This window comes from Narcine bancroftii, chromosome 4 (genome assembly GCF_036971445.1).
Source record: "Narcine bancroftii isolate sNarBan1 chromosome 4, sNarBan1.hap1, whole genome shotgun sequence".
Taxonomy (NCBI): domain Eukaryota; kingdom Metazoa; phylum Chordata; class Chondrichthyes; order Torpediniformes; family Narcinidae; genus Narcine; species Narcine bancroftii.
Window position 1 is genome coordinate 306,675,570 of NC_091472.1, and position 23,486 is coordinate 306,699,055.

The 23,486-nt window shown below is 39.7% G+C and overlaps 1 protein-coding gene across 7 annotated transcripts in view; it reads left to right on the forward strand.

The window, feature by feature from the left end:
* Window positions 1-23,486, forward strand: part of osbpl6 (oxysterol binding protein-like 6) — a 135,583-nt gene that overhangs the window by 52,994 nt on the left and 59,103 nt on the right. For 6 of the 7 annotated variants that reach the window (XM_069935832.1, XM_069935833.1, XM_069935829.1 and 3 more), the window contains exons 3-9: window positions 4,210-4,332; window positions 8,223-8,276; window positions 11,601-11,714; window positions 11,812-11,982; window positions 18,842-18,974; window positions 19,063-19,166; window positions 20,091-20,183. In XM_069935832.1, the coding sequence (XP_069791933.1) occupies window positions 4,210-4,332; window positions 8,223-8,276; window positions 11,601-11,714; window positions 11,812-11,982; window positions 18,842-18,974; window positions 19,063-19,166; window positions 20,091-20,183 (792 nt within the window). The remainder of the gene's footprint in view (window positions 1-4,209; window positions 4,333-8,222; window positions 8,277-11,600; window positions 11,715-11,811; window positions 11,983-18,841; window positions 18,975-19,062; window positions 19,167-20,090; window positions 20,184-23,486) is intronic. The other variant, XM_069935835.1, reaches the window with a different exon arrangement.

A 23,486-nucleotide genomic window follows, 5' to 3' on the forward strand; every position in this document is an offset into this window, starting at 1 on the left:
TAAACAGCCCAGGAGCAACAGCAAATCGTTTGATTTTCGAAGCCGAACAGACGTCACCTTCCGGGTCCAAAATTTTTTTTTGGATAAATGAGGATTTTGGATAATCTGACTTTGGATGATCAGAGTTGTACTGTATAACCAAGCGCCATAAGGTTAATGAAGACGCATCCATTTATCCTGGCTGTGTGGTTGATAATTGAACAAAGCTGCCTCACCTCACTTGGGAAAAGAAACATTATTTAGAACCTAAAATTTTAATATGGGAATTAATAGTTTGAAAGGTTTATAGTGGTTTCTTGATTCCTGGCATATTCATTAAAAAAAAACCTGATAATTTGGTTTGAGATACGTAGCCTTTCTCTTGCTAACTGTTTCAAGGAGGATATTCCTCTTTTTCAAAGGAAGCATTTTTAATAGTTATCCACCTTTTCTAAATAGCCCTCGGGCCTGAGAACATAGAACAGGAACAGCTCCTTTGGCCCATGATTCTAAGCTGACTTTGAAGGCAATTTAAACTAATCCCATGTTGAAACCCCCGTGTCCCTTGCCTGTTGTGTGCCTGCTTAAATGTTTGCCTGCATCTGTAGTTTTTGTTCGTCTACACAATCTTTTGATTAGTCTAATATTCTGGAAGTCTACCCGCTAACGTATTGTGAGTTGAAGTTGTCTTCAACGTGGTACAGTTCTTTACCTACAACATTCTTGATCTTAACTGTGCCTCAATTATGTGGGAAGGAAACCGATAACATGGAAAGAGAAGAACGATGAATTTGTTAGTCATCTTGCATTATCATCGGCCAGCATCCAGTACTAATAATGATATTCTAGTAATCTTTGTGTAGCCTGCCATCTTTTAGCTTAGAGCAGTGGTTCTCAACCTTTTTCTTTCCATTCACAAATCATTTTAATCCTTATACCATAGGTGCTCTGTGATTGGTAAGGGATTGCTTAAGGTGGTAAGTGGGTGGGAAGAAAAAGTTGTAATCGTACCTCATTGGCTCGTTCTGTGCACAGTTTCAGAACTCCAAAGGAACTCGGCCAATGACAATTTTTCTCAAGCAAGATATTTCAGTAACAATTGGATTCTCAACCTTCCCTCCCCACTCACATCCCACCTTAAGCAACCCCTGACTAATCAGGGAGCACCGGTGGCATAGGGATTACTTAAAGTGGTACGTGAGTGGGAAGAACAAGGTGGAGAACCACTGATTTAGAGATTCCGAAAATATGAAGTAAAATGTATTAAATTGTGTTTATAAATAAAAAAGAAATAGGCATTTTGCAGAAATGTAATTTCCATCTCATAACTAAGTTGCTTTTCAATTGATTAAAAATAAATAAATTAAGAATTTGAAATGCATTTAAATAGAATGAAATTAGGAACTTACCACTTGTATTGAAATATTGTGTATTGATCTCATCAAAGTTGTCATCACTCAGCAAAGAACAAGAGACAATGGTAATAAAAACTTCAGCTTCGTTTTATTCAGAAATTGATCGGAACTTCTATTAGTGAATCAGAAGTCTCTGATGTAACTTAGCTTGTTGAAGGTAGGATGATTTTCCCTTTGGGAGAGAACAGTGGGAATGCTTAACCCATTGCAGCTTTTATGTTGCATAGGGAAAAGTATTGAGTTGGGGGCTTGTAATGAGGACAGCATGGTTTTAATGTGTATTAATTGACATAACTAGAAATATTGGTCAATAATTCACTAGTGAAAATTGTCTCCCCCTAAATATGTCATGGGAGTGGAAACTGGATGTGTTGGAGAATAGGTTGCAGGGAGATAAGTAGGGCAGTGGGATTGATGTGATTGTTCGGCGTGCTGGCACAGACTTGGATGAGCCACGTGGGCTCCAATGTCACAAGGAAGTGACAACAATATGGAAACTAATTGGTGCGCCTGTGTATTCGTTGGGCCAGCATAATAGTTTACCAATGAGAGAAAATTATTCTTCATCCTCAGTGACGTTCGACATTTGCTCATTCAAGGTGAGTGAAATGCACAATGTCGGCTATAAAAAGCAGTCAGTCAGCTACTTGGAGCTAACCTTGTCTCAGTATCCAAGGCCTGACAGACGCCTCTATTTACAAACAATGTTTTTGTATTATTTATAGCATTTACTGGTGTAGCTACTGAGTTAATATTGCATTAATTTTTAAAACGTAAATACAACTTGTCAAAATTGCATGCTTCCTTCCCAAGCCAGTGCTGGGCCAGCTGTTCGTCTTGAATTAAGTGCTTGAGTTTGATAAATGGAGCTATTGTTGATCTAATCCACGCTGGAACATGCCTCCCTTGCACCATTCCCATGGCCTCGCATGTATTTTCTGTGGCTGGACAGCTTTGTGATTAAGCTGAGTGAGCATTGACTTGCTCTCAACTTCCTAATTGCCTGTTGGCAAAGATGTTTTAACTCTGTAAATTATGTCAATGTACACATTTATTTCAAAACAATGAAAATATACTTAAATAATAAAATAAACTGAGCACTGGGAACAGGAGTGGGTCGCCTGGCCGATCTGACCATGGACTCGGCTCAACTGTTTTTCTCTCCCCACAATCCTCAATTCCCCTTCTATGCAAAAATCTATCCGTCAGTATCTCAAATATATGTAATGAGGCAGTCTCTACTTCATCCATGGGCAGGGAATTCCACAGGTTCACCACCCTCTGGGAAGAGCAATTACTCATTATTTAAAACGTAATGATTACATTTAATTAAAATAGGCTTGTGTGGCGACGCAGATAATTGAAGTGGCGAACTGGCCCCGCTTGTTACGTGCAGGCAGTGGGACAAGGATGGCGCCGTGGGACTGTCTCTTCTGGTATAGATCAGAAAGGTGTGTAAGTGCTCGCATCATCGTGACACGAGCACCAGTGCATAAGAGGCTTAACGGAGTTGGGCCTGAAGGCTGCAGCGCGAGATTCAAATGAAATCGGTTGTGAAACCGGAGCTCACAGCCTGTTGTCTCAGTCTCTTTGCAGCGCTCGCTCACAACACGCTACAGTTGTCTATTTAATGAAGTTGTATTAAAGTTAATAGTAAACATTTCTTACTTTTATTGGATGTGGGGAAGCTCTAGGTACGTTAGACGTAGCTGGCATGATACAGGGGCTGGTAAGTGCAGGAGCAAAGATAAAGAAAAGCTTGAGTTCTGAAACACTCGCAAAATAGAAAATACTTTATGAGCCAGTCATGAAAAGATGGATTTGGATGTTGTTTTGACTATGAAGTAAATGAATTAGGAATGATTTTCTGTGGACAACTATTGTTCCAAGCTTGCAAATATATGTTTACTTGTTCATTCCCAGGTGATGTGTTCAATTAAATATCATAATGAACCTGTACCACATTTTCGGTTGAGTTCAGCCCATTTCGGTTCCTTGGACAAAGACAGCAGGCAGTGGTGGGCAGAGAGGATAAATCTGGCAGGCAAGGGTCTTTACTGCACCGCATGTGACCCAGAGGTCACAGGAGTGCTTCCCTTCAGCATTCTCCCAAATTAAACTGCAAATGTACACCTTTATTCCCATCTCCTGCTTTCTCAAGACAGAGCATAGTCATTAACACCAGCAACTTGGGTTCGAATCCGGTGCTGTCTGTGAAGAGTTTGTACATTCTCCCTGTAGCCCGTGAGGGTTTTCCCTGGGGTGCTCCAGTTTCCTGTGGGGTTGTAGGTTAAATTGGTGTAATTGGGTGGCACGGGTCTCAACGGATGGAATTGGTTTCTACCGTGTAATAAATAAAAATTGAATGATATTATAAAACAAGCTAATTTGTCTTCCCCCCCCCCCCCCCATCAATCCTACACACTGACCAGCTTTTGGGCAGTTAACATGGCTAACATATTGAGGCCCAGATTCTGCTGAGAGCCAAATCCTGTGCTTTTAAAATTCAAATTGTATATCAGTGATGCCATAATCAACCCCTTAATATGAGGCTAGTGAGTTGGAGGTGGAGGGAAATATGATGGTACCATGGTGGAAGTGAAGATGATAAAACTTTCTTACAACATTTACATACTTCCATCAAATGAAAAATAGACAGTTGTAACCTCCCCTTTGCCACATATTCCACTTTGGTTCATTTTGTTTATTTTTCGACAATTATAAAGCAGTTGAAAATATTTGAGAAACCCACTGTCCGGTGCTTTCTCCTATTATGCTCTATTGCAGAGTAACTGCTTTTTGTCATCACTTACAGGATGGTGACAATTGGGAAATCGTCGAAGGATTAAAAATTGGGCAGACCAATGTCCAGAAACCAGACAAACATGAGGGATTCATGTTGAAAAGAAGAAAATGGCCCTTAAAAGGGTGGCATAAGGTAGGTTTTGGAGCGAGGGATTCTCAAGAAAGATCAATTTCTTAGTTATTGCTGCCTGCAAATTACTCTAAAATTGGGATAGGTTTTTGCATTGCATCCCTAATTCCAAAAGAAAAATAAGAAATGCTGGAAATACCCTGCAGATCAGGCAGCATTGCTGGTGAGAGAAAGAGCGAATATTTCAGTCGATGACTGCATCTCCTAATAAGTATAATTTAAACATAACAGGGATTATGGCACCGAGGCACAATTTCATTTGAACTTTGAAGAGATAGAAATCGGCCATGTTTTAAGAAAAGGGAGGAGATGGAGAGAAAATGGGATCAAAATGAAGTGAGACTAAATGAACCAATTACATTTTGGAGACAGCTGAAAAAGGGCATTGAAGGTTCATGTCGATAGTTAGTCTGGAGAAAATGTTAATAGTAGATACTTAAAAACTGAAAATAAAAATGCTGGAACAGTAAGACAGTAACTACTGGAGATGCTGGAAATGTAAAATAAAAACCGTGAATTTTGGAAAGGCTCAGTAGGTGAGGCAACCCATTTTTTTAAAAGAAAGATCTGAGTATTGTCTGCAAACTTGCTGATCCAATCACCACATTGTTGTCCAGATTGTGGATCGAGATGACAAGCTACGCTGGTCCCAGCACCGATCCCTGCAGCACACCACTAGGCACAGGCCTCCAGTCTGAGAAGTAATTGTCCACGGCCACTCACTGGCTTCTCCCACACAGACAATGTTTTTGAATATTTTAATATGAGATTTCACATCCAAAGTACAGAGAACCTATGGATAGATGTTAAAATTCTGAAAGATACACTAAAATCACCAAATGCCTGAAGAGGGCGCACAAAATCAGTGAACCGGTGCGGACTCGAAAGGCCAACATGGCTTGTTTCCACTCCGTAAATGGTTATATGGTTAAAGTTAATATTGCAGGTTGATGACTTTTTCGTCTCAACTGCTGAGTTTATTCTAGTATACTCCAGCTCTGATATAAACTAGAAAGATTCTTTGAATGTGCTGGTGAGTCCTGGGGGCTCTAATGTGCCAAGTTGAAGGAAACGTTGCTTTTATACTCTGCTTCACTTGAAGATTTCAGGGCAAAGAGGGGAAGAGCATTATGGTGACAGGCCTGCAAATTCAGAGTCCATACTGAATCGAACGATTACAAATGATCAGTCTAAATCTTTTTAACTTTATTTATTGGAAAGATCATTAATAGTAGTACAGAATACATTCCATAAAGAAAATTTTATATGAATATATATAAGTTAAATCCTCACCCACCCTCCCACCCCATCAGCCAGCTCTCTTAAGGAGAGCCAGAAATATATAAACAGAAGCTAAGAATATATAATAAATCAAAATATATCCAAATGCATATATTCCAAATATGGTAACCACTTATTAACAAAAAAGAGTAATTGTCATGTAGATTATATGTAATTTTTTCCATAACAAAACAAGCTTTCAATTCATTCTGCCATCGCATTATATTAATCACTATGTTATCTTTCCATGTACTTGCTACACATTTTCGAGCTACAGACAATGCTAAATATATAATTGCAATTTGAAATTTATCCAACCCTACTCATATAACCCATTAAAAAAATTGATGGATCTAATGGTAACTTGAAGTTATATAATTTTTCCAAAATTAACTTAATTTCATCCCAGAATGGTTGTACATACACACAAGACCAAACAGCAGGTAAAAAAGTTCCAGTACATACACCACATCTAAAACAAGAATCTAAATGACTAAAACCATATTTTTTCAATTTCTCTGGAGTTAAATACAACTGATGTAGAAAGTTATAATTAACCATTCCATACCGCACATTCGTCAATTTAGTAACACTATCATGACATGTATCTGCCCAGTAATCTTCAGGAAAAACAAAAGCTAAATCATTTTCCCACTTAAGCTTAGACTTCTCCCATTCCGGTTTATCCATATTGTCTTGTTACACTTGATACATAACAGAGATATAACCCCTTTTTGTTATAGAAGAAATCAAAGTCTCGAATTCTGTCAATACAGGTAAAATCATCTCTCTTCCATACATATTTTTCACCAAAGCTCGAAATTGATAATAAACAAATGAAGAATTTTTAGCAATAACAAAACGCTCTTTCAACTGATTAAAAGAAACTGTCCTTCTACAAAACAATCCTGTAACATCTTTATACCTTTAGAATCCCAACTCTTTAAATGATTATTAAACATTGAAAAAGAAATAAGCTGATTATTATATAATGGAGTTAAAAATGACAATTTACCTTCTGATCCTAAAATCTTATTTTTTTAGTCCATAGCTTTAATAGATGTTTTAATATCAGCATATTATATTCCCTCAACAAATTTACATTCCATCGAAATATAAATTGACACACCTCGACTTCAGAAATACAAGCCATCTCAACTTTAGCCCAACTCGGGGGTTGGTCCAAATCCATCAATCTACTAATAAATTTCAACTGGGCTGCTTCATAATAATTTTGAAAATGGGGTTAGTAAAAAATTTTACAATTCACCCTTAAAACCCTTCCAGTATTCATTCCCTTCCATAGTTTCCAATTCAAAAGGCAAATTCTTATGAATTAAAATTGCTACACCCTTTGCCTTAGAATTAAATGAAGAAAAAAACATGTGCCCAACCCAGTCTCTTCAATTTCAAATGTTCTTTTTCAGTCAAATGTGTTTCTTGTAAAAAGGCAATATCAATTTTCATTTTCTTGATATAAGCCAAAACTCGCTTTCGCTTAATCGGATTATTTAACCCCTGAACATTAAAAGTTGCAAATTTCAAATTAGACATCCCTATAAACTAACAATATAATCACTTACTACAAAATATTGCTCCCCTTCCAGTAACTTTAAACCACTCTCCCTCCTCTAGATATTTTTTTAAAAAGAAAGTATATAAAAAAAATTAATTATCCCTAAAAAAAATATTCTAAGGTAGTAACGCCCTAAAAATCTGGGTGTGGTAAACCCCATTAGTGGCACATGACTATCAAAGATTTCAGTGGGATCCACCCCCCCCCCCACCCCCTCAGCCAGAAATACATAATTCACATTAATACAATCCAGTACTGTAAATATATTCAACCTAATGACTCCATTCCCAATGATTGTTCCGGATCTTCAATGTCAATAAGACTTTGTGTTAAAACTTCTCTCTTTCCATTTTTCCCATTCTGCCCATTTACATTTCCCTTCTTTTTAGATGACGGTGGCGAAACTCTTCCATGTTCTCGCAAATCCGGTAATGAATTAGCAAAAATTAATGCATCATGGTCATTCTCAAAAAATTGAGATTTAAAGTTGCCATAAAAGAATTTTAACACAGCAGGGTATCAAAAAGCAAATTTATAACCCTTCCGCCACAGTACTTCTTTAGCCAAATTAAATTCCCGTCGTCGCCTAATAATTTCTTGACTCAGATCTGCGTTTAATAAAAAAAAACACTCTGTTATTTTGAATCATCACTGGAGATTGACTTTGTCGTGCCTTTTGTACCACCAACCGTAATATCATTTCTCTGTCCTGGTAGTTCAGGCAGCAAACTAAGACCACTCGTGGCGGTTGTCCCGGTAATGGTTTCCAGTCTAAATCTTTAACCTGGATTGTAAATGGCTGAACGCAACTTTGGTAAATGCATTTTCAAATGTGCTATATTTTAGTTTAAAATATTTATAATTTATTTGCAGACATTTGAAATCTTAAAACTTAGTATGGATAACCAAATATTAAAGAATAAGGAGTAATACATGTTGCTGAAACAATCAGATTTGTTCCAGTGGATATGTCGTCCATACAAGTTGTAACTCGGGCAAGTAGGTAAATCCATTAATTAAAGTTTGTCTCTTGCAGCGTTTCTTTATCCTTGAAAGTGGAATGCTAAAGTACTCCAAGACACCAATTGATGTAAGTTGAATTGAATGCAATCTTGAGAAAGCAATAATTTTTAAAAATAACTGCAGATACTGGGGATCTGAAATAAAAACAGAAAGTGATGAGTAGATCAGGCAGCATCTGTGGGAGGTGGGGGGGGGAGGGGTGGGGGAAGAGTTAAAGTTGATGTTTGTGGACCAAGGCCCTGCATCTGACAAAGGGTCCTGGGCCTGAAATGCCAATTCATTTTCTCTTCACTTCAGCAATAACCCTTCCTTGTACCATTTAATCATTACGATTTACATTTAGTGTTCTAAATTTTTTTTTAGAATTTGTTGTCTGTATGAAGAGTGTGTCACATTTACATGATGAATTGTTTTTTTAATGATGGCCTTTTGATTGACAGATTCATTGTAATTAATGGTGAATTTGGGCATGGTTGGATTTCTATATTTTTGGACAATTGCATTTCCAAGCCCCAGATGCTTACAGTAAATTCTCATCCTTGGTCATTGCCACGGTATTTCACGGTTTTCTCCAAGCACTATTGACCAGTGGGAAGAAATTAAGAGTTAGAGAGAGTAAGATGTTGATCATATCTCCTTGAGTATATTTGAACAACTGAAGGGGGAATAAGGAAATAATCGGTATATGTTACAAAATAAGGTCTTTGAGCATACTGCCAAGGTGATTTTTGTATTTGTAATACAATCTAATTTTTTTTTAAAGAAAGCTGGGATTTGTAGTGTTGACCATTTGTGGGCACAAATAAGTGTAATGAAGAACAATAGGATTTTTGTTTTGTATGGAAGTTGAAGCGATTTGGGGCAGGAGGAAGGAACGCAATATTGGATTTGTGGCGGTACGCCATTAGGCAGGCGAACCGGCCCAGCTTGTCATGCACGCGGCGGGGCAGCCAGCCAAAATGGCGCCGTTGGGGGTTTCCTCCTGACCTCGGCAATGGGCTCAGAAGCCCGCGCTTGGGGACCCACATGATGTCCCGGTGACGTCAGGGCCCCCCAGCATGGTTCTCAGCCAGGTCCAGGCTGGGAGTATAAGGCCAGCCAGGCAGCCTGCAATAAATCAGTTTTGCTCACTGAACTCAACCCGTTTGGTTGTGCGATCCTTCAGTTAGCAGTGTACCTGCCGTTACAGATTAATCTTTAACCAAGAGGCTGCTAAGAAGCAAGATTGAAAGAAGGAAATAGTTAAGGTCCTCACCCTGGTGACAGTAAAGCATGTTTTCAGACACTCTGCCAAACTTCAGCAGATGCACTATGGGAAATATACTGGCCGGTCGCTTCACCGCCTTGTTATGAAATGCAACTGCTCAGAAATGCAGAAGGTACTGAACGTAGCCAGGACCATTCATCACAGATATCTATATGAGGCGTTTCCTCAGGAGACAGCCAGCATCAGAAAGGACCCCCATCACCCCAGACACCACCTCTTCTTGCAGCGATAATTAGCCTGAATACTCTTGAGATTAGGCTGATCTCGGAAGCTAAGCAGGCTGAGGCCTGGTCAGTACTTGGAGAGGAGACCCACCTAGGAACACCAGGGTGCTGTAGGCTTCTGTGAGGGGAATTGGACAAAGTGGCGACTCTCTGTCTGTCTTACGGTGGACAAAAGTCAAAGAATTTCATGTAGGGCTACACTCTAAATGTAGTGTTGCCTGACAATCATGGAACCTTTACCTTTGGGCAGAAGGCACAGAAACCTGAAAACCAGTACCACTAGGTTCAAGAACCATTTCTTTCCAACAGCGATCAGACTCTTGAACATCCCTTTGGTTCACTAGTCACAGACTGCTTTGACCCTGCAAAAGGACTGCACTATTGCAAGTCACTACTTTTGCACGAGCGCTGCTGTGAATATTTCTAACTATCGTGTGTATTAAATGTCTCTTTTAATTTAGTTAAATGAATTCACTATTACAGTTTTTCTGTTACTTGTTCGACAACCGCAAGGAAGAATTTTCAGGGCATCTTTACATTGCGCAATGTGTATGAGAACGTCATCATAATGAGCTTTTTAACCTGAAGTTTAGCATTGTTGGAGCAGGTCACTTCTCAAATGCTGTCTGATCTACTGAGTATTTCAAGTTCTTTTTCTTCATGCACTGGAGAAGTTGATCGGAATTGGCTAAGGATATTACAGATCGTTTTTATGATTAATTAAAAATAATTACATGGATCTGTACACCATGCATTGACAGTTGGAAGTTTTAAAAACAAATTTTAGCTAAAAAGCGCACTGGTACCAAATAGGTTAGTGAAGCATCTAGATTTAGATGAGAAACTGGGATGTGAGCTAATATGCTTTCCACAGGGTGTTAGACTCCAGTTTGAGGCTTCACTGTCACCTCTGCAAAGTGGTGTTAATGAACCCTGTAGTTTACACTCTCTACTCTTGGCTTGTTAGCACCGTAGGTTAAAATGGGCATATTTTTACACTCTCTTATTTCAGTTTAATTTCAACAAAATTTCATGAAACATGACTGGAAAGTATGACCAATCATATTTGGAAATTGATTGGATCTTGTATTTTGCATATTGCTGTATCTCCTAAGATAATGAGCGTAATTTAAACATAACAGTGAGGAATTCAACGCTTGGTTTCTGGCACCAAGGCACAATTTTGTTTCAGCTGGGCATTGTACACATTTTCTGAAAATAGTTTAACTTGACTTCAGTGGAACCAAATGTAGGAAGTGCCGTGACTATTTGATGGTATATTTCGCTTTATTATCTAACACCACCCTGAGGTATCGGGGTTTGTATATCATGTGCAACTCGCATCATTCTTTGATTGTACAGGTACAGAGTCTTTTATCTGAAATCCTTCGGACCAGACACTTTTCAAAATTCGGAATTTTTCGGATAATAGAATAGTAGAAACTGTGGTGGAATAAGTAATTGCGCTGATTTTTAGATTTGTGCAAAACCGAGACACTCCAACTAGAAGGGTCTCGGGGGGGGGGGGGGTTTGCAGCAGTGCAGGATGGGGGAGATTGAAGTGATGCTAGATGGGGGGGGTTTGTGGCTGTGCTGGATGGAGGGGGTGGGTGGGTGGTAAATTTAGTGAGATAAAGATAGACCAAAAGTATTAGACTTACACAGTGCCAAACTTTATCACCCAAATGACTATTTGTAAACATCATAAAATGGAAAAGACTGATTTTTTTTTTCCACAGTCAAGATCCAATTGCAAGAATTATATATGCCTCCGTAACGAAATGAATTTTCAGTTGTGTGAAACATTCATGTCCAGTTACTCTGCATCTGTGTTTGCTCAAGATCCTTATGTTTTCTACAAAATCTTGCACTAATTTTGCTTTCCAACATTATCTATTAGATTCAGAAAGGGAAACTTCATGGAAGTATTGATGTTGGGTTGTCCGTCATGTCAATCAAAAAGAGGACCCAGCGGATAGACTTAGACACAGAAGAACACATATATCACCTAAAGGTTTGTAAACAGAGAAAGGAAACTAAACCTACTTACTATTTAAAGGTATGCAAAAAGAAGAAAGCTTATTTACCGATACTTTTTTTTTAACATGCAGGTAAAATCTCAGGAAGTGTTTGATGCTTGGGTAACAAAATTGCGCCATCATCGATTGTACCGTCAGAATGAAATTGTGAGATCACCCAGGGATGCCAATCTTCATGTTTTCCCTTCGCCACCAAAACCTGATCTTTCACCAGCTCCACCCACTGCTGTATTAGATGTCAAGGTGTGTAATTGTATCTTATTTATGTTGTCTATGTAACATATTGGTTGAATTTTCGAATAAGATGGCCAATAAAGCTAATAGCGAGGGGCGCTGGACAAAGTGGCGACTGTCTGCCTGCCTTACAGTAGACAAAAGTTAAAGAATTTCATGTACAGGTAGTCCTCGATTTACGACTGTAAGGTGGACTGAGGAATTGATTGAAAATTTAATTGGTTATAAGTCAGATTCGCTCCTCCGCACATGCCCGATGTCATGCAACATTCAACAAATGAACTTTTAATGGGGATTTCAGGCTGCTACGGGGAGCGGGGACAGGGGACTTTGGGCTGCAGCCAGGAGCAGGGACCACTGTATACAGTACTTTTAATACAAAATACATACTTGTACAGTACTTTTAATAAAGATTTTTAAAAAATTTTGGTCATATGTGCCAGTGGATGTGTGACAGATTGTTATATTTTATACTGTATATAGATATGTTTTAAAGGAGATAAATTGTGGGGTTTGTTTTAGTGTAGGTCACAAACAAACAAACACTTCACAACACAGATCTCATTTAAAATGCCAAAGCTCTGCTCAAACCAGACAGCCCAAGCCCCCAGTGCATTTGTAAAGACAATGGAAATTGGATATGCTGTGGAGTAATGGATTATTGCTTTGGAAAGCAACAGATGAACGGACTCAGAAGATTGGGTCTGATGCCGCAGACTGTCTGAATGCAGTTTGCTGTCCTAAGAGGGTCATGTGGTTTGCTTTGAGAGAGAGAATTCAGTTCTACAGTTCAGCAGCAGCAGCTGGGACTGGAACAGGACAAGCTGACAAGCTTGTGGAAATACCCCATTTTGAAGATGGGTTGTGAGTTCTTAGTTCAGCCTATTCAAAGCCCTTGTGGTCCACACAAGAGGAGATGGCTGGCTGTATAATGTTTTGCCTGAGATAAGGGAAACAGAAAAGGAACCTTGTGGTGACCTGAAAGAAAGAGGTTATCATCTGGAAAACTCTTGAGGGGGGGTGTTTCTTCGGCAAGACACTGAAGTGGCTAATCAGATGGAATCAGTTTGTGTCCAACAAGCAACAAATCTCTCTCTCTGAAAACCGACAAGAACCTTCCTGAGTGGTAACCATTTACCTTTCAAGCACCAAAACCTGGTGAAGATTCATAAATGTAAAAATTCTTTGCACAGTATAAGAAATGCCTGATACTGGTGAACTTGGAAGAATGAGAAGTGAGATTGGACTGTGAATCAAAGAATTTTTCTGAATTTGCGCACACATTACATACAGGTGCGCTTAGAATTAGAAGGTGGTTAAGTTAATAGTAATAAGTTAGAGTTTGATCCTTTTTCCATGTTTAAAGATAATTAAAAGCAACTTTTGTTTACGTAACCATTTGTCTTGCTGAATTTCTATTGCTGCTGGGTTTTGGGGTCCTCTGGGCCCATCACAGACGCAACTTGTGTAGGTCGGAAGTCGAGGACTACCTGTATGCTACATTCTAAATGTAGTATTACAAGACATTAGTTGGATCTTTACTTTTAGTTCAAATTGTGTAGCTCCTAATTGGTGAAAATAGTAAGAAGCTATGATCTATTTGTTTGTATAAATTCAGAATCCATATCCATATTTCAGATCTAAACCTTGATTCTAACACTATATTGTTTTGTAATCAATTGTAAGCATAAAGTTTAACTTTTTGTAAATTCTTGGCAGTTATTGTAACAGCTTCTTCCCAAATATTTACTAAGTCTCATCACTGGGACAAATCATTTGTTTCAAGGTATGTTCCAGTCAAATTTAACAGCTGGTAGTTAAATAAGTGGATAACTTGGAAGACCCAACTGCGCTGGGTGGGTCACGTCTCCAGAATGGAGGACAATCGCCTTCCCAAGATCATGTTATATGGCGAGCTCTCCACTGGCCACCGTGACAGAGTTGCACCAAAGAAGAGGTACAAGGACTGCTTAAAGAAATCTCTTGGTGCCTGCCACATTGGCCACCGCCAGTGGGCTGATCTCGCCTCCAACCGTGCATCTTGGCGCCTCACAGTTCGGCGGGCAGCAACCTCCTTTGAAGAAGACCGCAGAGCCCACCTCACTGACAAAAGACAAAGGAGGAAACACCCAACCCCAACCCACCAATTTTCCCTTGCTACCGCTGCAACCGTGCCTGCCTGTCCCGCATCGGACTTGTCAGTCACCAACAAGCCTGCAGCAGATGTGGACATACCCCTCCATAAATCTTCATCCGTGAAGCCAAGCCAAAGAAAAACTTGGAAGGAATTGGTACTTGATTTCAAAACATCACTTTTCCTTTCTTTGTGGGTATATATGAATTGTGAATACAAATTCTTGCTTTATAGTTTGTGACATTTGTGGAAATATGGATCTAGCAGGTGAGCACTTACAGAAACTTATTTGAAGAATAAATTTCATTCATTTAATTTCATTTCATTTGGACACCAAAATGTTAGTGTCCAAAGCAGTGGTGATCCCAATATATCGGAACCCTGGACGGCATATAGATGTCATCAAGTGCCTTCAGATGAAGTTCCATCAGTGCCTTGTCTTTGAAACATGTTAAATATCAGCTTGGAAGATGGAAGAACTAACATCAGTGTGCAAAATGAAGCAAAAACAAGCACTGAAGCCTATGTCAAGAACCAACTAAGATGGAGCGGTCATGTTTGGGTGGAAGATGAACAAAGGCAGGCATAAAAGAGGTGAACAACAGAAGAGAGTCAAAGTTGTCTTATATTCCAACATGAAGAAATGTAACTTCGACATCAATAATTTGGAAACCATTGCCAAGGACAGGAAACTCTGGCAAACCATCATCCAAGAAGGAACAGCTACTTTCAAAGCCAAAAGATGTGCAGAATTAGAAGAAAAGAGAAGCAAATGGGAAGAGGCAGCAATGACCAAAGATCTGGAATGACCTGTCCTGAATGTGGAAGATCTTTCAAAGCGAAGATTAGACATAAGCCATTTGAGAGCCCATAAGTAGATCAAAGGAACAAAGTCCATCATCCTCAACCTCAAGGCAGGGTCTGTGTGAGACCATGCAAGTTTCACAGGGGTTTCACACAGTTGGGGATTCCTTGTTTTTACAATAGTTGTGGTGTCTGCAGACAAGCTGGCAAAAAACAGGATGTCACCCAATTCATTAACCCTTTGTTAAGCATATTCGTTAAACTTATTCTTTCACGGGCTTTATCTACAAGATATTTTTGAAGTGAACATTAGTTTTACATACAGTTAAGCTTGCTGATATCTCTATGTAATAATTTGCTTATGGCTACACAGTCAGAAGAATGGACGTAATTTTCCTTTGGCACAGTGGAGAAAGGACCTTGTATTGCAGCTCTCTGTAGGACCACATACATTTATTTCTGGAATCTTTCAAAACTGGTTAAGATAAATGAATTAAAGCAGTGACACTGCAATTTAATATAAGGTGTGCGGGATTTAATTACTGTGGACCTTATCACCAACAGCTTCCGTTTGGGTTCTCTCCTCCCTAAAATCCTTTCATTCCCACTCCCCAGCGAGCTAATTGGTATATCGTTTCACAGGTGTCACCTGTTGTTATTGACGCCTGTATTTTCACATTGAAGACTGATAGTTTTTTTTGAACTTTAGGACTGATCCTCACCCCAAAATCAGCATTTGAGATTGCTGAACGATTTCAATTTGAGGCAGCGAATTTGTACAGTTTCTCCCCCCCCCCCTCCCCCAATCCCCATTTTTATCTTGGCTAAACCCTGGTGAACTGTCTGATCAATTACTGAGCAAATTGTCTGAATATTTTAACTGATGTAATAGACTTTTGTAAACACAGTCAAATTTCAGATATTAGTTCCATATTAATGTATGCAGAAAAAACTTCAAATACTTCCCAGGAAAAGTGGCATTTCGCTGTTGCATATTGATTTATACCAGCTAAAAATTTGACAATTGAAAACTAATTGAAACATTGATTACTAAATGTCATTGTAAAATTCACATTTGTTAATTACATTTGTTTGGCCATTAATTGTGTTCCATGAGAATTTTGTGGAATTGTTCTGAATTATTGTGATGAGATGGTCAAGGTGGATGAGTTTTCCAAGGTATGCTCAGGAAAGATCCATTGATTCCATTCCTGACTGATGTGTTGCAAAGATAATATTCTGTGCACCTGAAAAGATTGCATGCTGTGAATCTCAGCAGGCTTCATTTAAGATTGTTCCTTTTCAAAGCAAATTGAAGTACTCATTTATAGATCTGTGTTCCTTACTGTTTTCAGAAATGTTTTTAAGAAAATTATTGACCTATGTGCCCCCCTCTCCCTGAGAAGAACAAATTGTATCTGATGAAGAAATAGTTTGTGATTGTAATACTTGGGGTAGTTAATTTTGGAGTGATTATAGCTTTAACTTCCACGGGCAGGAAAATTCATTACTTGATTGATTTTACTGAGGTAGATAACCCTAATTCTTTCATTTTCATTTGTAGTGAAAGGCTATTCACCCCATCAAGTCGATGCCTGCTCACAGTGGAATCTTATCAATCCTATTACCATGTCTATTTCCTTTCAAGCATTCTTTCACACAGCCTATTAACCTCTCCCCCACCTGCCACCCCCGAACAAGATGCACGACCTGTTACCATCCTTCATTCTTGCAAATAAAATGGCTGTAACTTAAGTATCAGACTGAAGACCAATCTGTAAAGCTTTAAAAGTCTTCCACTATAAAAACCAAGTAGTTCACAGGCAAATTATTCTTCACTCCAATAACATGATGTAACTCTGTAGTCCCCATTCACTAGTTCTGACAAGTCCCTGCTTTGCCCCTGATTCACATGCAATCAAGTCAAGTTGAATTTTAACGTAAAGGATTGTGGAAAATCCATCAAGTGGCAAAGTATTTCATCCACTGTTATAACAAATGGAAGTGCTGCAGACATTGGGCAGTATAGCTTCTGCTCGTGCACACAAGATGCTAGTTAGAAGTGTTGTCATCCCTGGTAACCTTGCCAAATATTTGTAAACTGCTCATGTCATTGTGAAACTCTTGATTTGGTGAACAAAGATTTATTTGTGTACGAGTTGGCTTGAGTTTATCCTGCTATCAACCAGATGCAAAGAGTAAACATGCAAAGGCGTACAGATGATTCTCAATTTATCTCGTTTACCACGCCATTAATGCCCAAAGTCGTGCAAGGGGTTCTTCAATATTTTCTTGAGGTAAAGTGCTAAACCATTGGAGACTATTTATGGTAGGATTTCTAATATTGTACATTGAGAATGTTTCTTTTTAAACAGATATGACAATTTAGGCCATATCAGCCTTTCGAGTCCATGCCATTTCGCATCAACCACTCCACTCCCTAACCATTCCCCAGCCCCTTCCCACACTCTGCCCATATCCTCCAACCCCCTCATATCCATGTACACATCCAACATTCTCTTCAATGATAGAAAGGACCCTGCCGCAACTATTTCACTTTTAATTGCAATGCTATTAAAAAGAACCAAAGGCTTAATAGCTCATGTTATCATTTTTCTAGCTGACTAGCTTCTTTGTAATAACATTCTTCGGCGTCAAGCATGAAAATGCTTTGTGTACTTTTTAAAAAGGGGTATACAATACATTTCTAATTAACCAAAAATTAATCAACTTAAATTCTGAATATCCAAAAGTTTTTTTTCTGATGAGACATTATGTCACAATTTGGAAAAAAAAGTTGAAAAAAATTTACCTACTGTGCTCAAGTGGGGCTGCGGGGAATCCGTTTTACAAAGGAGATTTTCATCCACAGGTTACATATTGAAGGAAAGGATAGCAATGATTACTTATTTACAAATTGTCATTTTTTTTTGCCACGAGTTTACTGCAACTTTGTAATAAATTGCATTGTGACATTCTCAGAATTTGAATTGAATACCCCTCTCATCCCCCAACCGCCCGAGTTGATCCCTCTGTTAAATACCCTTTCAGTGTGGTTTCTTGCGGATAATACCTGTGCAATCTTCTACCATTTAAAGGGGAGATGAGACCCCTGACTACCAGGCAGGAGCGGGGACCTCAGGCTTACGGGCAGAATTGGCGATGGTGGCGGGGCGGTGTCGGGGGATCAGCATCTGTGCGTGGAGGTGTTGGGGTTCGGCGACAGCAGATACAAGTATTCTCCTGATGCTACTGGGGTGCTTTAGAAAAACTTCCCGAATATCCGAAAAATCCGCTTAACCGAAATAGGTCCGGTCCCAAGCATTTTGGATAATCGGAAACATACTCTAATAGATTTTTTTTAAAATGCACCGCAATTCTTTAGAAATTTCAATTCCTTAGGAAGAGTTTGTGTTAGACATTATGAGTGTGATAAAGTTGATTCTTTGAAAAAATATTGCAACATGAAGTTGGGCAGGTAAATAACTTGAGTAATATATAATTGCCTTGTATTGTTTACCGGAACTATTGTTTAAATCAATTGATTACAGACTGTTATGGCTACATATTTTGCTGACTGATACTTTTAAGCAAAGGTCATTAAAATTTACAGCCAGTAAGTATTGATCAAAAATTAACAGAGAAAGAAGGCAATAAACAAAAGAGATTGGTGAAAGACATTTGTGTGAAGGGAAATGAGATGCATTAATATGGACAAGGCAAAAAAAGGAGATGGGTTTTTAGAAAACTAAAATGAAATGAGCAATTAATTTAAATGAATAGACACAGACCTCTGATTTAAGAAATTACATTTATGGAGTAATTTGCATCTCTGCAATTTACCATTTTTGAATCAATATCTAGAAGGTTTGTCACTTTCCTCATATGTTGAATATGCCTGATTGTTTGGTTCTTTTTATGTACCCATAGCCCCAGCAGAACAATTTCACACGGCAGCCCTCTATTCCGTGCAGCACAAGTCTACCCACATCCTATAGCAACAGTCAAACCAAAGTTGCAGCATGGTTGCTGGAATCTGAGGAGATGAATAAGTGTGCAAAAGGTAGTAAGACAATAACGAAGTCATAATCTGCGTTACTGTACCTGAACGCGAATATATTAAGAAGGTTTCACTTGTTTTGGTTCCGTAGACCTTGCACATTGCCAATCAAGTCTAGTTGAGCTCGGCAAACTATTACAAAATCTGGAAATTCTACAAAGAACACAGTCAGCTCCAAATTTCAGTGACATGCAGGTATGGTGTAATGTTCACTTTTCTTACAATGTTAATTTTGTGACGGAAAGGTAACACTTTACAAAATTAGGAAACCTTCAGGATGTGGAACCTTCAGGGAGCTAAGTGCATTTAATATTTTTGTAAAAAGACAATGTATAATTTAATCCTAACATTAATATATTCTTAGTTTAAAAAAAAGAAAATGCTGGAAAATTCTGTTTTTATTTCAGGTTTCCAATATCTTGCAGATTAACAAAAAAAGCCCATTTTATTTGAAAATGTTTGAAGCCTTGCTAAGCAGGGAGATTTGTTACAAAAATGAGGTATTCCCACAACTGAATTATAATGTAGTTGTGTGCTCCTTAATGCGTTCAGAAATGTTATCCCAACTGTGGTCATTGAGTGCATTCACAAAAGATGGTCTTAAAGTGTAGTTTTAGTCTTAAAATTATGTCATTTCTGTGTTTTGTGTAACCTTGAGAGATTTCAATTGACTGCTTTTGAAACTCATGAAATACTTGAAATCAGATACAATTAACCCTGTAGTAAGTCTGTATTTTGCTGTTTATGTATAATTGCTTTAATCAAAGCATGCAAATTTGCTTGCAGCCAGTTAGCTACTGTGAACTAAATCGGCCTGCTTTGCAAGGAAGGGTGCTAAATTTGGAATACAAAATACAGAGTATTAAGATCATGTCTGTAATTAAATGGGGGAGGAATTAAGGTGATGTCATTGAACACAAAAGCAAAGCTTGAACTGACTAACAGTTATCAGGATGAAATTAGATTACAGCTTTCAAATCATTTCCTGCATTTTATTATGTGTTCTCTTGGTAGGGAAGGGGATGGTTTAGGCAGACGCTGTCAGTCTGGATATCAGCTACTCCACATGTGTCTTTTACGATGGGAATTGACAGCTAGTGCCTTTTCTTTTCAACATAGCCTAATTGCATCGATATTACAAAGAAGGACAAGCGTGTCACCAGAAGATGGAGAACAAAAAGTGCCAGCAAAGATGGAAAAATGCAGCTTCAGGTAGATTGCTCATATCAACAATGCTGTTGGTTGTTAGACAGGTCTGGTCAGAATGATGCCTTTTGTTCTCCAGTCTTCACAGATTGCCACCGTTCTCCAGTAAAATCAATTTGTTATACAGGTACTCAATCCTTTATCCGGACATCTAAAATCCGGAGAGCTCCAAAATCCGGCAAGCGGGGAGAGAGACGGCAGTGCGAGTCGGGTGGGCGAGGGGGGAGACCGGCACACGAGTCGGACGGGCGGGGGGGGGGGGGTGGAGACCGGCAGCGTGACTGGAAGGGGTGGATACGGCAGCACAATCGGATGGGCTTAAATCTGGCTTTCCGAAATCCAGAAAAATCCTAAATTTGGAACACACTGTCCCCCAAGGGTTCCGGATAGAGGATCATGTACCTGTACTTCCTTTGGGGTACAAGCTCAGAGAGTGACAGCCCTGGACTCGTGGTAGTATTAAACTGGGAACTTTGCCACAGGAAATGAATATGCAACAGGAGATGCGAGCAGTAAGAAATTGGTAGGCCCTGTGATCCATTGGGCAACAAATTGGTAGGCCCTGTGATCCATTGGGCAACAAATTGGTAGGCCCTGTGATCCATTGGGCAACAACTATCGGGCTCCAAATACCGGATGTAATTCTACTTTGTTATGTTGAAGGGCATCCCCAGGTTTATATTAGCCTATGGGTTGAATGTCACAGCGTGCAACTACGTTAACTTGTCTACAATCTCAACTACACAGGGTTAAAACAAACAATACCTGCCACCCTCCTCTGACAAGCAGGCATGGCACTCAACTTACAGCAGCTATTTAACAAATTCCCTTTGAGGGAGCCCTTACCCATCTGCACACCTTGCAATTAGTTCTCCAGCACTGTTCATGATTCCCCAGAGTGGCTCAGGTAGTTACTTCAGCGAGAGGACAAAGAAGAAATAGAATGGCTGGAACACAGGTTAGGTTTTAAACCCAGCACCTGGGGGCTGACCCAGGCACTGGTTCATGTGACCCCGGGTGACCAATTGTAAGGTGACTTTAGATGGAAGGTGGTATCAGCTGTGGGTGGGTCTGACATTCAATGGCACAGGGGCACTGACCTGTGACCTCTTCTTGGGCGACCAGTAAAGTGACTCTCCATGTTGCATTTCACCTCTCAAAGGTTGCACGCTGTGACATTCAACCCATAGGCTAATATAAACGTGGGGATGCCCTTCAACATAACAAAGTAGAATTACATCCAGTATTTGGAGCCCGATAGTTGTTGCCCAATGGATCACAGGGCCTACCAACTTCTTACTGCTCAAGCGGCCACCAGTCACTCCATGGTGTGTTGCAGCCAAGGATCTGGTCCCTGGCTCATTTAATTTTGTTCCCCAACTCTCGTATTTAGTCGGCCAAGTGAGTGATGTTACCTCGATTTTGTCTAAATGCAAGGGCAACGTACCTGTGCTGTTACCTTCAAAGGCAACCAGGTAGACCAAGGGCCTTCGATTTTTGCCACCACCCAAACAGCTGACAGTTCAGCTGCCACTCAAGTTAAAATCCGACTGCAAAAGCTTTTATAAATATGTCAAGAGGAAAAGATTGGTGAAATCCAGAGTAGGTCCTTTGCAGTCAGAATCAGGGGAATATATAATGGGGAATAAGGAAATGGCAGACCAATTAAATTCTTACTTTGGTTCTGTTTTTACAAGAGAGGATACAAATAACCTCCCAAGGATGTTGGGAAACATAGAGACTAATGCAAGGGAGGAACTGAAAGAAATCAGTATCTCTAACGAATGGTCTTGGGGAAATTGATGGGATTGAAGGCAGATAAATCCCAAGGGTCTGATAATCTACATCCTAGGGTACTCAAGGAAGTGGCCATTCAGATAGCAGATGCTTTAAGAATTATTTTCCAGCACTCGATAGACTCAGGATCAGTACCCATGGATTGGAGGGTAGCTAATGTTACCCCACTATTTAAAAAGGGGGATAGAGAAAAAGCGGGGAATTATCGGCCTGTGAGCCTTACATCAGTAGTGGGCAAAATGATGGAATCCATTATTAAGGATGTAATAGCGGAGCATATGACTAGCAGAGAAGGGATCGGACGGAGTCAACATGGATTTACAAAAGGTAAATCGTGCTTGACAAATCTATTGGAATTCTTTGAGATGGTGACAGGTAAAATAGATGGGGGAGAGCCAGTGGATGTGGTGTACCTGGACTTCCAAAAGGCCTTCGATAAGGTCCCGCATAAACGACTGGCTTACAAAATCAAGGCTCATGGGATTGGGGGCAAAGTATTGATGTGGATTGAGAACTGGCTGGCAGGTAGAAGACAGAGAGTTGGGATAAATGGCTCGTTTTCTGAGTGGCAGGCGGTGACCAGTGGGGTGCCACAGGGATCTGTACTGGGACCCCAGCTGTTCACAATTTACATTAATGATCTGGATGAGGGGATTGGATGTAATATCTCCAAATTTGCAGATGACACTAAGCTAGGAGGGGTTGTGTGCACGGAAGAGGGGGTCAGGAAGCTCCAGTGTGATTTGGATAAATTGAGGGACTGGGCAGATACATGGCAAATGCACTACAATGTGGATAAATGTGAGGTTATCCACTTTGGTAATACAAACCGGAGGGCAGATTACTATTTGAATGGCAATAGATTAAGAGATGGGGAAGTGCGGAGAGACCTAGGGGTACTTGTACATCAGTCTCTGAAGGTGAGCCTGCAGGTACAGCAGGCGGTTAAAAAGGCAAATGGTATGTTGGCCTTCATATCAAGAGGGTTTGAGTATAGGAACAATGGATACCTTACTGCAGCTGTACAGGGCCTTGGTGAGACCCCACCTGGAGTATTGTGTGCAGTTTTGGTCACCTTATCTAAGGAAGGATGTTCTTGCAATGGAGGGAGTGCAGAGGCGATTCACCAGGCTGATACCTGGAATGGCAGGAATGACTTATGAGGAAAGATTGCACAATTTGGAATTGTACTCACTGGAGTTTAGAAGATTGAGAGGGGATCTCATAGAGACATATAAAATTCTGGCAGGACTGGACAGAATGGATGCAGATGGGATGTTTCCAAGGATGGGAAAATCCAGAACCCGGGGCCATGGTTTGAGGATAATAGGCAAACCATTTAGGACCGAGATGAGGAGGAATTTCTTTACCCAGAGGGTGGTGAATCTGTGGAATTCATTGCCACAGAGGGCAGTAGAGGCAGGTTCATTAAATATATTTAAGAGGGAATTAGATATATTTCTTCAGTCTAAGGGTATTAAAGGTTACGGAGAGAAGGCGCGGACTGGGTAC